We start from the raw sequence: 16,926 nt of genomic DNA, 5'->3' as shown, positions 1-16,926 counted from the left end.
CAGTTGCAACATCATGTGCCAGATATGTAGCAATCAAGTTGCCTTTTGTTGCGTCATCCAACTTCCTAGATGGGATACAGGGTGAACTTTCCGGGGCTGCAAGAGGATGCGGTTGGCAGAAAATTGGTTCAGTTATCAATCTTGGATCATATTATCTAGTGATTTCGGTCATTTTTCAGATCAGCCTTCATTGCTGAAATTTATTTCTTACCAGCCTTCATTGCTGGTGGTTTCAAGTGATCGGCCTTAATTGCCATGAGATCATTGTTCGTGAAAGATGTAGGAGGTTGCAGAGACAACCGCTACAACACAATCGGAGGAGATTGTTCGATCCCAACAAATTGCAAAATATCCAGGCAGGGGTTAAGTAGTCCCAGAGTATTGTATCCAAGCTGGGAATGGAAAATACCCTTTCGCCAGCTTTAGGGGGAGTGTGAGAAAACATGGTTAATAATTTGTATTCTATTATGTTTATTTTATATTTATAGTGTAGCTGTAAATAATGCTGCAATTAGGCAGCCTGCTGGCATTGAACATGTGCCTGAAATTCTGGCAACATGTTCCAGAAATTCTGGCAGCATGTTCCAGAATTCCTGGCAACATTTAGGTGCTGAAAATATGCCTGAAAATACGGCACCCACCATGTAAACCCACTATGTAAACTTCCTCTATATAATGATAGCAAACCCTATAGAAGGGTAAGACATTCAGACAAAAAATGTAGTCCCTAAAATCTGACAATTTCTATAAATTCACATCTGCTACAGAAAAACAAATAAAAATTTATATCTGCTACTCACTACATTTGATAAGAGTTTTGTATTTTTTTCTTACAAGTTATAGTTTGTCATCTTTTTTTGACCTTTAGGGCAAGTTTGATTGCTTCATAGTTTACATAGGACTCAACGATGATGAAGATGATTTTGGTTTGTGAAGTAGTCATTTTTTGTTATACATTAAAAAATGTCCTCTTTTTTGTCTTTTCCTGTTTATGTATATGCTATGTGCTGTTGAGAATCTGACTGGTTATTTACTTATTTATGCTTTCTTCAGGTTCTTTCAGTTGTTGGGATTCTTCAAGATGAGGTTGATCCAATGGTATCGGTGATGAAGGTTGAGAAGGCTCCACTTGAGTCATATGCCGATATTGGTGGGTTGGATGCCCAGATCCAAGAAATTAAGGAAGCAGTGGAGCTTCCTCTTACTCATCCAGAATTATATGAAGATATTGGCATCAAACCTCCTAAAGGAGTCATACTTTATGGGGAGCCTGGGACAGGGAAGACTTTGCTTGCCAAGGTGAATATTTGTGTCCTTACCCTGTTGTTAATTATATATCACAGTTCATTGCTATGCCATGGTAAAATTTAGTTGATGGTTATAATTTGATCATGCCCCAGTAGTCTAGTGAGTTTATTGATTTAAGTGTATGTTGCTCTGAGGGCTTAGTGTTGCGAACTCATGCATATGTCTGCATATTTTGACCGTATATCTACAAATTTTCCATGGGCAATATCTGACCTTGTGAAATATGACATCAATTAATTTTTTAGCTTATGCATACTCCCCAAGTGCATGGATTGCTCCTTGCTCCACCCCCCTTTTTGTGCTTTTAGTGCACTTTTAAGTATCCATTTTTTCTAATGTACCCAGAAACTTCTGTTCTATATGTACGGGCTCTTTCCTTTTTGTGCAATAATTTTGTCGAGTTCATTATATGTATTGTACATTTTAGTTTATTTATTTATTTATTTTTACAACTTAGTGTTGGATATTAGTTGAGGTTAGGACTAGATCTAGCTTAGTCTCGTTGGGGCCTTGCTTGGCATACTAGTCCCCGATAGTGACCTTTTCTTTTGGGTGGTTGTTTGGATGTTCCATGGTAATTTTATCAAGTTAGTTAAATCTTTTGTTGTATTTAAATGCACAATTTGGTATTGTAGTTTGCAGATTATACTGTATTCTTTCAGTAAAAATTTTTGTTGCTTGTCCCACAAACATTTCTTTTAGCATTTTTTTTTCCTACCAAATGCACGAAATAATAGCCTAAATGGTACGTTGCCACAAAACTTTCCCCTCTTTGCTCATACCAAAACCTCCAAATAAATAGAACAAAAAATGCTCCAAAGAAGAAGGGCACACCAGATTTTCGCTCTTAAACAAATTATACCAAAGAACTTGAGAGAAGAGGCAATGTAATAACAAGTGAAAAAAAAAATCCCCATTCCTAAAATGGAGGACAAAACATTAGGATATAGGGCCTTGTTAGGTTTTGTGATCATTCCCATATCCCCTATTCCCATATCACTTAACCATAAACAATTTCATCAATTTCTCTAATATCCAGGCAATGTTTCACTGGCTTGCCTCATCTTTCTGATGAAGCTTTGGTTGTTGGTATCCCTTTGGGAAACTCTTTCTGCTGTTTTTCTTCTTTCAATCCTTTTGCTGATCTTAATTTTTGGGTCTATAGCTTTCAAAGTTCATAATGAGTTAATTAATTTTGGCACAGGTTTCTTACCTATGTTTGGGGTTGACCTTATTGAAACAAATTATCTTCCATGCCAAAAAGGTGTAGATTCTGTTGGAGGGACGGGTCTTTAATCCTTGATCCATTGGGGGGTCAAAGGGACAGCCGGGACCCATAGGACCTTTTAGATGAATGGGGGTGCTCTGATCCATTAGGCCAGGCTGTCGAGGCGGCTGCTTCCCCTCGATACTATGAAAGTGAAAAAAGAAAAGGAAAAAAAAAGAGTGGAAAGGAATAAAAAATTAGCCTTAAATATAAATTATGGGTTTGGAGTGGGGGGAGGGTAAGAAAGTTAGGGGTAGTAAGGTGGTAAAATGAAGATTCTGAGCTGGAATGTTTGGGGTTTGGGCTGCCTTTATAAACATTGTCAGATTGAAGATATTATAGTGATGGGGATTGGCATGCCTTACCTATCTCTTTTTCATATGTTGTGACACATGGACGACCTCCAGATGTCTACTCCTTTACAGATGCGATGACACATGGATGACCTCCGGATGTCCCCTATTGTTCATAACTCTTTTGCAGGAACACATGGATTATCTTGAAGACTCTTTGATTTGAAGACTCTTTGATTTGAAGACTTTTGATGGAAGACTTTTTATTTTGGATTTGTAATTACTTGGATATTATATTATTTGCTTGGATATGTTATTACAAGACTATTAGGTGCCTGAAGACTTTTCAGTATTTGAAGACCCCAAGTGAAGTATGGAAGCAAGATGCAATTCAAGACCCATGTGGGGCCCACAGCTCCATTGGATCCCACACGGATTAGGCCTCCTTTTGACTTGTGTTTGTATTTGCATGTGCATGCTTAGTAAGTTGTGTGTTTAGTAAATTGTGAGTCTTTAATGTGTTAGGATTTAGTAAGTATTTATTATGTTTAGTTTCCCATGCCTTGTTCCCCATGCTTATGTAAGAAGTTAATGTATTGTCTCCCATGCTAACTAATCTTGTCCCCCCATGCTAGCTATATATACCCCCTTCATTGTAAGAAGTATAGAAGTCAAGTTTTGATATATTAAATACTGAAGGAATTTCCTTTGTGAAACTTGTTAGCTTTGTCCAATCCTTGTGATTGTGTAGTGTGAGGCTACGCCGTTCTCTCCAAAGATCAAGTGGTGGGAGACCACTATTCTATCCAGCAACTCCATCTCCATATCCTCCAACGCATCCACACGACCACACCAAAATACCCCCCACACGGCCACTTCCCCTCCTTTACATTGCTGTGTTTGTCTCAGTGTTTCAAAGCTTGTTCCAAGGAATTTTCTAGCATGGTCTAAGACTTGTGTTGAATAACGTCAAGTCATCCAAACAATTCTCTTGGTAATTTCAGTACTTGTGTTTGAATCCTTGCTATATATTGTAAACCCTTGCTTATATTGAAGCCTTTGCTTGAAAGCCTGAAATTCCATACTTGAATACCACATTTGAATCCATTGATTGCAATATTGATACTTTGAAGTTTAAAATCAATTATGGAAATATTGCTTGCTAACAGTTAAACTTAAATTCTTGAAATTTTGAATAACATCTTTGTTGCATATAACTTGATTCCTTTGTGAAAGAACTCTTGGGACTTATTTCTGAATAGCATCATACACCATTTAAAAATTCAACAACATGTGAAATGAAGCTTGATTTATTGTGTTTATGTTTAGTTAATTGAGTTCTTAAATTAAAGTGTTTTGAGTGCATATGCTTGTGTGAGGGTTGAAACCGTAGGACATAGGTTGGCCAATCCCATCCTACATCATCTTGGTATTAGAGCTTAGGTCGAATTAGGTGAACCCTCTAAGTCCCAACATCTTCAATTTTCTGCTGCAACATTGATGTGCAATTTTCACCGTCAAAACCTTCCCATCTTCAACAAGTTTGAACACACAAGTTGTGGGAAATTCTCTTAGCTTTTTTTTGATACCAAGATCGCCCTATTTGGAGTTCTCTAGAAAAAGTTATGCCCCAAATACCGAAGGGTGTTCATGGGTGAAAATCCATTAACAGCTCGCGGGATTTCAGTTTCAGACTAAAACAGTCGACGATTTGGCCCAAACAGTCAAAGATTTTGACTAGAACAACCCACCTATCTTTTGAGTTTTGGATATTTGGAACCTACTTAGGTTAGGTTTAGGCTTGACCCTACTTTGTGTGACCAAACACCATTCCTAGGGCTTCCCTTGTGTTGTCCGAATCCTTCCCGAACCCCTAGGATGTCTACTCAAGTTTGGAATCCTTATCTAGGTCGTAGGATTGATGCTAAGAAAGATACCTCAATAGATGAGTTGTCAAGTGAGCTAAATGAGAGTGCCAGGTTGAGTTTGCTGAGACAAACTATGATCAGTCCCAATAGTTAGGAGGATTGGCGCCGCACTTCTATTTTTCATACTTACATCAAGTGTATAAATTAAAGTTGCAAGATGATCATAGATGATGAAAGTTGTATAAATGTCGTGTTTAAATCAGTGTCAGAAAAGTTAGGATTAAAAATTGAGCCACACCCACAACCATATAAGTTAGCTTGGGTTGATGCCACCACTATGCCCATTAACCACAGATGTTTAGTCCCCATTAAGATTGGTGATTATGAGGACAAGATTTGGTGTGATGTCCTTCCCATGGACGTTGCCCATATTTTGTTAGACAAATCGTGGTTGTATGATTTAGATGTTTCACATAATGGATGGTCCAACACTTATTCATTTAGGTGTAATGGAAAAAGAATTATTTTGAATCCATTAGGGCCAAAATGTTAGAAAAAGAAGAAGGAAAATAATGAAACTAGTGGTGAATCCTTGAACACCATAAGTAAAAAGCTGTGTGAGCAGGAAAGTCAAGATACCTAGGAAGTGAATGTGGTTGTTACTAAAGAGACTGAAATACCCCTTCTTGAGAAAGAAACAGCCCTAGAAGTATCATCCCAACCTTCTGAGTTTAAGGATGTCCTATCTGAGCCACCAGTGAGTCAACTCCCATGAGAGACAATCAACATGTCACCTCCCTTATTGCTTATTCATCTTTGCCTCATTTACCACATCATATAGTGAACCCGATAGAACATGAGGAGCTGAAACAAGTGAATGAATTGAAGGAACATGATTTTGTTTAGAAGAGTTTAGGTCCACTTGCCTGCCCTACTTTCCCTAATCCCAAGAAAGATAACACTTTGATCACATGCATCAATAATAGAGCAGCCAACAAGATTGTCATCGAGAATAGGTTTCTCAAAACCATTGTTTCAAATAGAGATGTATAGCTCATAGGTTACTTTTTGAAAGCCTTGTGGACTATGTTAGGCTCGTATTTTTGTGCCTATCATCCGTAGACTGATTGGCAAGTTGAAGTAGTGAATAGGAGCCTTAGGGACCTATTGAGATGTTTGGTAGTTGAAAACATCGTAGCTAGGGATTTATGCATTCCTGTGATCAATTTTTCATTCAGTAGTTCAGTGGATAGGACCGCAATACTTAGCCCTTTTAAGGTTGTTGCCGAATATAGTCCTAGAAAGCAAATAGATCTTATTCCACTACCACTTAAGTCTAGACGACTGATGCTTTTGCAAAGCATATACACAATCTACACTCTAAAATAAGAATGAATATTATTTTGAATCATGACCATTATAAATCTATTGCTGACATACATTGTAGGTTGAAAGAATTTTCAAAGGGTGATATGGTTATAATCCATATTTGTCCCGAGCAGATTCCTGTAGGAAAGGTAAGAAAGTTACATGCTAACAAGATGGATATTTCAAAATTTTAAAGAAAACTGGTTCTGATGTTTACATTCTTAATATTCCCGTTGATTTTAGCATAAGTAATGTTTTTTGTGCTGAGGAACTAATCCCATTTCTTGAAGCATCATCTTTTGTGGAGCTATCCAAAACTAACCTTGTAGGTGACATACTCCATTTCCAACTACTCTTGAACTTAAGAACCTGAAATTGCCTTTGCCTCTACCCTTACCCATGCCCAAGAACCTTGATGCAATCTTGGATGACAAGCTAAAGTTCACACAAGTAGGATCATGCCGGAAGTTCTTGGTCAAGTGGAGAGGTAAGCCACTTCCCGAGAGGAGCTGGAATTTTAAAGAAGACCTCCTTTGTCTTAACCTGGAGTTGTATTCCAATACACCGCTTTTAATTCTTCGGAGAAGAATTCTTTTGGGCCTAGGAGATATGATGGGGATCGGCATGCCTTCCCTATCTCTTTTTTAGATGTTGTGACACATGGACGACCTCCAGATGTCCACTCCTTTGCAGATGCGATGACACATGGACAACCTCTGGATGTCCCCCATTGTTCATAACTCTTTTGCAGGAACACATGGATTATCTTGAAGATTCTTTGATTTGAAGACTTTTGATGGAAGACTTTTTTTTGGATTTGTAATTACTTGGATATTATATTATTTGCTTAGATATGTTATTACAAGACTATTAGGTGCTTGAATATTTTTTAGTGTTTGAAGACCCCACATGAAGTATGGAAACAAGATGCAATTCAAGACCTATGTGCGCCCCACACGGTCTTGTGGGCCCCACATAGCTTCATTGGGCCCTACATGGATTAGGCCTCCTTTTGACTTGTGTTTGTATTTAATTTGTAAACATGCAAGCCAACTTGCTTGCATGTGCATGTTTAGTAAGTTGTGAGTCTTTAATGTGTTAGGATTTAGTGAGTTTTTATTATGTTTAGTTTCCCATGCCTTGTTCCCCATGCTTATGTGAGAAGTTAATGTATTGTTTCCCATGCTAGCTAATCTTGTCCTTCCATGCTAGCTATATATACACCCTTCATTGTAAGAAGTAAAGAAGTCAAGTTTTGATATATTAAATATTGAAGGAATTTCCTTTGTGAAGCTTGTTGGCTTTGTCTAATCCTTGTGATTGTGTAGTGTGAGGCTACATCGTTCTCCCCAGAGATCAGGTGGTGAGAGGCAACTATTCTATCTAGCGACTCCATCTCCATATCCTCCAATGCATCCACACAGCCACCCCAAAATACCCCCCACACGGCCACTTCCCCTCCATTACATTGCTGTGTTCGTCTCGGTGTTTCAAAACTTGTTCCAAGGAATTTTCTGGCGTGGTCTAAGACTTGTGTTGAACAATGTCAAGTCATCCAAACAATTCTCTTGGTAATTTTAATACTTGTGTTTGAATCCTTGTTATATATTGTAAACCCTTGCTTATATTGAAGCCTTTGCTTGAAAGCTTGAAATTCTATACTTGAATACCACATTTGAATCCATTGATTGCAATATTGATACTTGCTAGTTTAAAATGAATTGTGGGAATATTGCTTGCTAACAATAGAACTTAAATTCTTGAAATTTTGAATATCATCTTTGTTTCCTATAACTTGATTCCTTTGTGAAAGAACTCTTGGGACTTATTTCTGAACATCATCATACACCATTTAAAAATTCAACAACATGTGAAATGAAGCTTGATTTATTGTGTTTATGATTAGTTAATTGAGTTCTTAAATTAAAGTGTTTTGAGTGTATGTGTTTGTGTGAAGGTTGAAGCCGTAAGACATAGGTCCGCCAATCCTGTCCTACATCATATAGTCAAGGCTGTCCCAAATATTGTTATGATTCAAGAATCCAATTTGGAGATTTTCGATGGTTTTTTTGTTAGGAGCATATGGGATCCTATATTCAAAAACTGGGTGGTGTTAGCTTCTATTGCTTCTTTGGTGGTTTTGTAATTATTTTGGATACCAAATTTGCTAGCAAATTGGATGTTCTCAACTAGGCTTAGTAGAAAACATTAAAAGACAATTTTGGGAAGATATGGACAGTATTATACTAGGGATATCAGGGATTGAGAAATTACTCATAGGAGCAAATTTGATTGGACATTGAAAGGGATAATAAAGGTTATGAGAGGATACATGGAGGATGTGGATTTGGAGTTAAAAATGAGTCTTGGAATATGATTTTTGACTTTGCCATGTCATATGATTTTATTACAATAAATGCTTGCTTTAAGAAAAGGAAAGAACTCTTAATAACCTTCAAAAGTGGACAAAATAAAAGTTAAATATCTTTTTTCTTAACTAGGAAGGTCGATTGTTTATGATATAAGGATTGTAAAAGTATCCCAAGTGAAAGCTTAACTACACAACATAGAGTTTTAGTGTTATATATATGTAATATGTATTAAAAAATTGAAGTGAAAGGATAAATATAAATCAGTGCAAGAGAACTAGGTGGTGGAACCTAAAGTGAGAAAATATAATAAAAATTTTAAGATAAAATGATGAAAGATGTGATTGGACAATAGAGGATGGTGTAGACACAGACACTCATTGGAGTAGGATAGCTAGCTTTATTAAAAAAATAGCAAAAGAGATTTTAGGTGAATCAAGAGGAAGATTCCTGGATAGTAAAGAAAGTTGGTTGTGGGATCAAGATGTCAAACAATCTGTAAAAACAAAAAGAATTTGGTATAAACATGACAAAAATGTAGAAACATGGAAAATTTTGGAAAGTAAAAAGAGGTAAGAAAAGAGGCAAAAGAGGCCATTAGTGAAGAAAAACATAGACCATTTAATAATTTATATGCTAGATTAGATACAAAAGAAGGGGAAAGAGACATATTTAAACTTGCTAAAGTTAGAGAAAGAAAGAGTAAAGACTTAGGTAATGTAAAATGTATAAAAAGTGATGATGATATTGTCTTGGTTATGGAAGAAGACATAAAACAAAAATGAAGTTACTTGACTAAGATATTTAATAAAAACCAAGTAGAAGACTTAAATTTAGAATGAGGCAAAGGCCAAAAATATGAGATTTATTCACAAAGTTAGATTTAATGAAGTTAAGTTTGCATTAAAAAAGATGAAAAATGGAAAAGCTATAGGACTGGATAACACCCCAATTTAAGTTTGGAAGTGCATAGGCGATAACAAAATTATATAGTTAATTGATTTATTTAACAAAATTATAAAAATTAGGAAAATGCTAGATGAATGGAGGGGAAAAAAATCATACCTATATAAAAAAATAAAGGAGATCTTCAAAATTGTAATGACTCTCGTGGAATTAAACGTATAAGTCATACAATGGATGGGTAGTTGAACGAAGATTAAAGCTAGAAATGAAGGTCCCAAAAAATTAATTTGGTTTTAGGAGATCTACTACAAAAGCTATATATCTTTTAAGAAGATTAATGGAAAAGTTTAAGAAAAAGAAGAGGGACTTGCTCATGGTATTTATGGACTTTTAGAAAATGTATGATAGGACACCTAGGGAAGTTCTATGGTGGCTTTAGAAAAAAAAGGGTGTATGTACATTGATGTCATTAATGATATGCATGATGGAGTAATGACTAGCGTTAAGACTATAGGTGGAGAGACTAGGGAATTTTCAATCACAATAGGTGTACATCAAGGATATGCTTTGAACCCTTATCTTTTTGCTCTAGTGATGGACGAACTTACTAGGAGTATCCAAAATGAGGTTTCATGGTATATGTTATTTGCAAATGATATAGTCTTGATTGACGAAACTAGGGGTGGAGTAGAATCTAAATTAGAATTATGGAGAGAAGCTTTAGAATCTAAAGGCTTTAGGATAAGTAGAAATAAGATAGAATTTTTGAAATGTAATTTTAGTCATAGTAGGGGTATCTTGGAGAAAAGGTTGAACTTGATGGTGACGAAATCAATCGCACTACTAAATTTCGATACCTTGGGTCATGCAAGCTGAAGGAGAAATTAAAGAAGATATAATGCATAGAATTAAAGCAAGTTGGGTAAAATGGAGAAGTTCTTCGAATGTGCTGTGTGATCGTAGAATACCCTTAAAATTAAAAGGGAAGTTCTATAGGACGATTGTATGAGTAGCTATGCTATATAGATTAGAATCTTGGGTGACTAAAAAAACAACATTTTCAAAAAGTAGAAGTTGCCGAGATGAGAATGCTAAGATGGATGAGTGGTGGTTTACCTCAGTTTATGGTCCCAATGATCCACGGTTGAGAGGCATTTTGTGGGATGAACTAGCTGCAGTTCGTGGCATGTGTTCCCCTCATTGGTGTTTGGGGGTGATTTTAATGTCATTAGATTTGCGAATCAAAAATTGGGAGGCTCCAAATTTACCTCAAGCATGAGGGGTTTTGACATTTTATTAGGGATTGTGAATTAAAGGATATTTCTCTTTCAAATGCTCATTTTACTTGGTTCACTAATGGCATTAGATCACCAGTTACTAGGATTGATATGTTTACCACTAATTGGGAAGATGCTTTTCCTACTCTTACTCAGGAAGTGCTCCCTAGAGTTGACCCTCTTGATTCTTGAATCTAGTCTTGTTAAATGGGGCCCGACTCCGTTTTGATTTGAAAACATGTGGCTTTCTCATCCTGATTTTTGGAGTTTGATTAGGAGTGTTGGTGGGAGGAGTGCACCCATATGCTAGGAAGGTTTTTGCTTTATGAAAAAATTAAAGTGTTTGAAAGAGAAGTTGAAAACTTGGAATATTGGGATCTTTGGTGAAGTTAGCTCTAGAAAAAAAAAGGATATTCTTGAGTAATTAGGGGTGATTGATAGACTAGTAGAGGAGGGTCTCATCTTGGAAGACATTGTGAAAGGATGTATCTAGTTGTTCAATGAGTTTGAGCAAGTTGTTTAAGGGAAGAGATGAACTGCAGGAAAAAATTAAGGATGAATTGGGTCAGGAGTGAGGATTCTAATTCCAAACTCTTACATAGGGTGCCAAATGGTAGGGGAAGAAAGAATTTTATTAAAGAGCTTGAGGATGATAGAGGGGAGGTTATTAGAGACCGTGCTCGTATTGTGGGGCTGATTACTGATTTTTATAGTAATCTCTTTTAAAGGATGAAAAGAGGATAGTTATGGTCGTGGGGCTGGATTCGTGTCCCATATCAGCTGATAATCCAACCTGGCCAGAGAGACCCTTTGAGGAAGAAGAGATTAAAAGCTCGATTTTTGAGATGGATAGAGAGAAGCCCTCGGGCTGGATGACTTTACTATGACTTTGTTTTTTAGGATTGTTGGGATATTTTGAAGGGAGACCTCCTCAAGTTTTTTCTCGAATTTTTTGATATTGGAGTGGTAGGAAGGAGGATGAATTCTACTTTTATTACCCTAGTGCCCAAAAAAGATTGTGTGGTTAAAATCAAGGACTTTAGACCAATTAGCTTAGCCATGAGTGTTTATAAGATTTTCACTAAGGTGTTATCTAAGATATTCACTACTGTTCTGGAGGATGCTTTTATAGGTGATGGACAGATCCTTGATGCTGCTTTCAGTGCCTTGATAGCTAATGAGGTGGTCGAATACTGTTCGTAGGAAAAAGCAGGATTTAGTGCTGAAACTGGATTTTGAAAACATTTATGATAGGGTGAACTGGAATTTCTCGGACAAGGTTGTGGATAAAAAAGGTTTCGGTCAGAGGTGGACGAAATGGATTAGAGGATGCTTATCTTCTGTGGTCTTCTTTGTCTTAGTTAATGGTGAAGCTAGGTCTTGGTTTTATGCATCCAGGGGTCTAAAACAGGGGTATCCTCTTTCCCCTTTTCTTTTTACTATTGCGGTTGATGGTTTGAGTTGATGATTGAGAGAGAAGTTGATAGTGGGTTGGTAGAGGTGATCAAGGTAGGGTATGAGGATTGTATCGTTTCACATCTTTAGTTCACAGATGATACTTTTCTCTTCCTCACAGATAACATGGGTTGCTTCTCCAATTTGCTATCCTACAGGTGTTTGAGAAAGCTTCCAGTTTGAAGATTAACTTTTCTAAGAGTGGATTGGTGGGCTTTGGCATTAATGTTGACCCTATTGTTAGGCTTGTGGGTTGTGCTTTTTTGACTGAACTGATTATTTTAGGTGTTCCCTTAGGTGGTAATCCTAATGCCCGATTCTTTCCGGGATCTTGTTTTTTAGAGGGTGGCTAGGAGACTAGATGGGTGGAAATGAGCTTTCTTCACCTTAGGGGGTCAGAGTACTATTATCCATGCATGTCTATCGTCCATTCTGTTGTATTATCTCTATCTTTTTAGAATTGCTGTGAGATTGGAGCAAAGGCATGATAAATTAAATGAGGGATTTCTTATGGTTGAGAGGGGAAGAGAGTCAAAGAGATCACCTTGTAGGTTGGGAGACTGTGTGTAGATCTAAAAGGGAGGGAGGTTTGGGTCTTGGTAATTTGGTGTCCAAAAACATTTCTTTGGTGGGGGAAATGGTTATGGTGCTGTCCTTTAGAACCTAATTATTTTGGCATAAGGTAATTTGCAATAAATTTGGTCTACTACAGAATGTGTAGGATGCTAAAGTTGCCATTAATATTACTCATGCAAGTCCTTGGAATTTTATAGCTCAGATTTATGATTATTTCTTACCAAAAATCCAGTATATGATGGGCAATAGGGATGGAATTTGTTTTTGGGAGGACTTTTGGGTTGAGGAGATGTCGTTGGCCATTGCTTTACTTGTCTTTATCGAGTCTCTGTCCTTCATGATACCCCTATCTTTTTCCCCCTTTTGCAAGGGGATTGTTTCTATTGGAATTTCCATTTCGGGAGAAATCTTAAAGAAAAAAAGATTGATGAGTTGGCTCTTTTAACCAGTTTGGTTGATTCTTTTCATGCTCATTTGGGTAGTGATAAAGGGGTGTGGAGTTTAGATCCCTATGGGGAATTCTCTTGTTAATCTTTTTTCTTTTAATAGAAAAAGAAATTCATTAGATAGAGAAAGAATGTACAATTAGGAGAGAAGACATCTCCTTAATGAACACTGGGAATCCCTCGAAAAACAAAAAAGAAAAACGCTAAAAATAAAAGACAGCAAAAGAAAATCAGCACGCCCTTAAAAGATTCTCTTGAATCTTTTTCTTCTATTTGACTCGCAACCCTAATGCAGATCCTTTTGGTTTGTATTCTTTGATCTAAAAAGCTGAAGATCCCTTAAAAATAAAAGCTTTTATTTGGACTACAGTTCTTGATAGAATTAATACTAATACTGTGCTTCAGAAGGGAAGGTCTGTAAGGCTGTGTCACCAGATTTTTGTGGTCTTTGTTTGAGAAGTGGAGGGACTTGCTCATATCTTTTTCTTCATTGCCCTTTTACTTGGGTGATCTGGAATAAATTGTTTGGTATATGTGGTGAAGACTGAATTTGTCCCTCCACCTTGAAGGTTTTTGGCATTATCACATTTAGAGGCTTTGGAAAAGGGAAGGATAGGAAGCCTTGTTGTGATACACTATTATGTCTGTTATTTGGTGTCTGGTTGGACAGGAACTGCAGAATTTTCTCAGGGGTGGCTAGTGCTAATACCTTGCTTTGGAGTAGTTGGAGTTTCCCTCTGGGCTAAGTGATTCCTTACCAGTAACTTGACTACAGCTTTGTAAGTGCACTAGATTACAATCAAATTTTTTGGACTAATATCACAACCTAAGTAAAGATACATTTTTCATCAAATCCTTCTAGAGAAAGTCTTTATATATGTAGTTGTTCATGGTACTGTGTGTTGGAAAACATAATCACAGCAATATGTCTCCCTCGCTAGTGGCGAATCCAGAAATTATATTTAGGGGGGGGGGGGGGGCAAAATATATGTATAAAAAACTTATAGGAACTGTTTTAACATGCTTGTAATTATTATGACTTTATTAATTTTTAACGAAATTATCTACATATACAAGAATTTCAAAAATTGTTAATTAGAATTGTGAGTAAATACATCTCAATAATGGTAAAAAAAAAAAAAATTTCACTATGAACATGACATATACAAAAAAAATTCAAAAGATCAAATATAAACAAATAATTTAACTCAATAATGATCCTATAATTGTACTTGCAGCTTCTTTCGTAATACAAAAGTCATCAATTATTGACTCGATATCGAACTTTTGTACAATTTCTTTCTTACTATATACACTTGAAGGATTTTTTAGATGAAGAATAACCATTCTTATTAAATTTCAAGAGGCACGATTACAAGATAAATAGTAGATGAAGACCACCAAATTAGGAAGGCCACAAAATCAGCATATCAAATCACCACAAAATCAGCAAATCAAATCACCACAAAATCAGCAAATCAAATCAGCAGATCTCTAGGCTAGAAAATAGGAAACTGAAACTACTAAAATCTGAAATAGTAATTTCAGATTTTATTCAAAAAATAGAATTTCCTAATTTATTCCCTAGAAATCTGACACCCCCCCCCTCTCAAGTTGGAGCATAGATATCTATCATGCCCAACTTGCTTACAAAGAGTTCAAAACTAGGTCTGAAAAGTCCTTTGGTGAAGATATTGGCTATTTTTTGAGTAGTAAGAAAAAAAGGCATGCAAACAACTCCACTATCAATCTTCTCTTTTATGAAGTGTCTGTCAATCTCTACATGCTTCGTGCGATCATGTTGTATTGGATTTTGGCAGCTTTGTTGTCACAATACAACTTCATTGGCATGTTCACTGGCATCTGCAGCTCTTCAAGAATTCTCTTCAGCCATAGCATCTCACAAACTCAGTTAGCCATAGCCCTATATTCTGCCTCGGCACTGCTCCTTGTAACCACATTCTTTTTCTTGCTTCGCCTTGTGACCATATTTCCCTAGACATAAGTACAGCATCCTAACGTGGATCTCCTGTCAATAACTGAGCCTGCCCAATCTGCATTAGTGTATGCCTCTATGTTCTGTTGTGTGGTTTTCTAGAACCCTTGGTGTAATTTTCAAGTATCTGAGAATCTAATAAATTGCTTCAAGATGTTTCTCGTTGGGTGAATGCATAAACTGGCTTACCAAACTCACAACAAAAGCAATATTGAGCTATGTATGTGATAAGTAAATTAACTCTCCCACCAACTTTTGATACCAAGTTGTATTCACTGGATCACCTTCCTTGTCATCTCCAAGTTTCTAAGTGGGATCTATTGGAGTGTCTGCTGGCCTACAAGGCTACAACCACTCATCCCAGTCTCCTTAAGGAGGTCAAGGGCATACTTCCGTTGAGAGACAACAATCCCTTTCTTCAACCGAGCAACCTCCATTCCAAGGAAATACCTCAGAGATCCTAAGTCCTTGATCTCAAATGTTGATGAGGGGGAAGTCTTCAACGGTTCATCTCAAGCACGTCATCACCAGTGAGAATTATATCGTCTAAATACACAATCAGTATCGCTATCTTTTCATCCTGTGAATGTCTTATAAACATCGTATGATCACCTTGCCCTTGAGTATACCCTTGACTTTTAACAAACTGAGTGAATTTCTCAAACTAGGCTCTTGGTGACTATTTTAACCTATATAAGGACTTCTTCAGTTTACACACCTTTGTGCCAAACTTTTCACCAAATCTTGGAGGTGCATCCATGTACACTTCTTCCTCTAGGTCTCCAGTAAGAAATGCATTTTTTACGCCCAACTGTTGCAGAGGCCAGTCATGATTAGTTGCAAGTGATGAAAGAACTCTTACAGAGTTTAGCTTTGCAACTGGGGCAAATGTCTCCAAGTAATCAATGCCATAGGTCTAAGTGTATCTCTTGGCGACCAATCGAGCTTTATACCGTTCTAGAGAACCATCAAATTTGTACTTGACTGTAAACAACCATTTGCACCTTACAGTTGTCTTTCCTCTTAGTATCAACTAACTCCCACATGCCATTTTTTTCAAGAGCTTTCATCTCCTTGAAGACAGCCTCCTTCCACCTCGGAACTTTCAGAGCATCCTGCACGGTATTAGGAATCTCCATACAAGATAATTGTGAGGTAAAAGCATGAAAAACAGGTGAGAGATTTTCATATGACACATAATTGGACAATGGATGTTGGGTGCAAGACCTTACACTCTTCCAGGCAACAATGGGAAGTTCAGAATCATCGAACTTAGAATTGGAACTAGACTCGGGTTCAGAACTAGAGTACTCAGAACTCGAAGATGAAATGGACTGAACATGAGGTAAAGGCTCGATGAGGACATTACCTGGAGGCTTTACAGATTCTGGATAGTGTAAGTGTAAAGGATTGGAAGACCCTTTCTTTTGAGTTGTCCTCTGTCGTGAGTAGACAGTGTCAAATGGTACCAATGCTGTGGTGTTTTTTTTTTTTTATTTTTTTTTTTCTATTTCTCCTTTGTTAGTCATTATAGGATCATGAACATCATGAGATGACATTGTAGGAAGACCTGCTTTTTATGTATCTAAAAAGCTCAACTCACTTTCTCCTGGTATAATAAAGCTTGGGTTTTCAGGTTAAATAATGAAAGTTGGAGAAGGATCATTTTGCGAGTCTTCAGTTTGGGAAAAATCATGAAACACAGCCGAATCTTTGTTTTGGTTCCTCCCCCTGAAGATGAGGCGCAAAGAAGGGATGTAAGTCAAAGAAGGTAACATCCATGGTAACAAACATTTT

At 36.9% G+C, this 16,926-nt stretch overlaps 1 protein-coding gene across 1 annotated transcript in view; it reads left to right on the top strand.

The window, feature by feature from the left end:
• Positions 1 to 16,926, top strand: part of LOC131156982 (26S proteasome regulatory subunit 4 homolog A-like) — a 65,110-nt gene that overhangs the window by 11,987 nt on the left and 36,197 nt on the right. The window contains exon 2 of the mRNA XM_058110777.1: positions 1,054 to 1,299. Within this exon, the coding sequence (XP_057966760.1) occupies positions 1,054 to 1,299 (246 nt within the window). The remainder of the gene's footprint in view (positions 1 to 1,053; positions 1,300 to 16,926) is intronic.

The sequence above is a fragment of the Malania oleifera genome, chromosome 6, assembly GCF_029873635.1.
Source record: "Malania oleifera isolate guangnan ecotype guangnan chromosome 6, ASM2987363v1, whole genome shotgun sequence".
NCBI classification, from domain to species: Eukaryota; Viridiplantae; Streptophyta; class Magnoliopsida; order Santalales; family Ximeniaceae; genus Malania; species Malania oleifera.
Note: the sequence above shows the minus strand (reverse complement) of the source record. Positions and strands in the feature narration are given on the sequence as shown.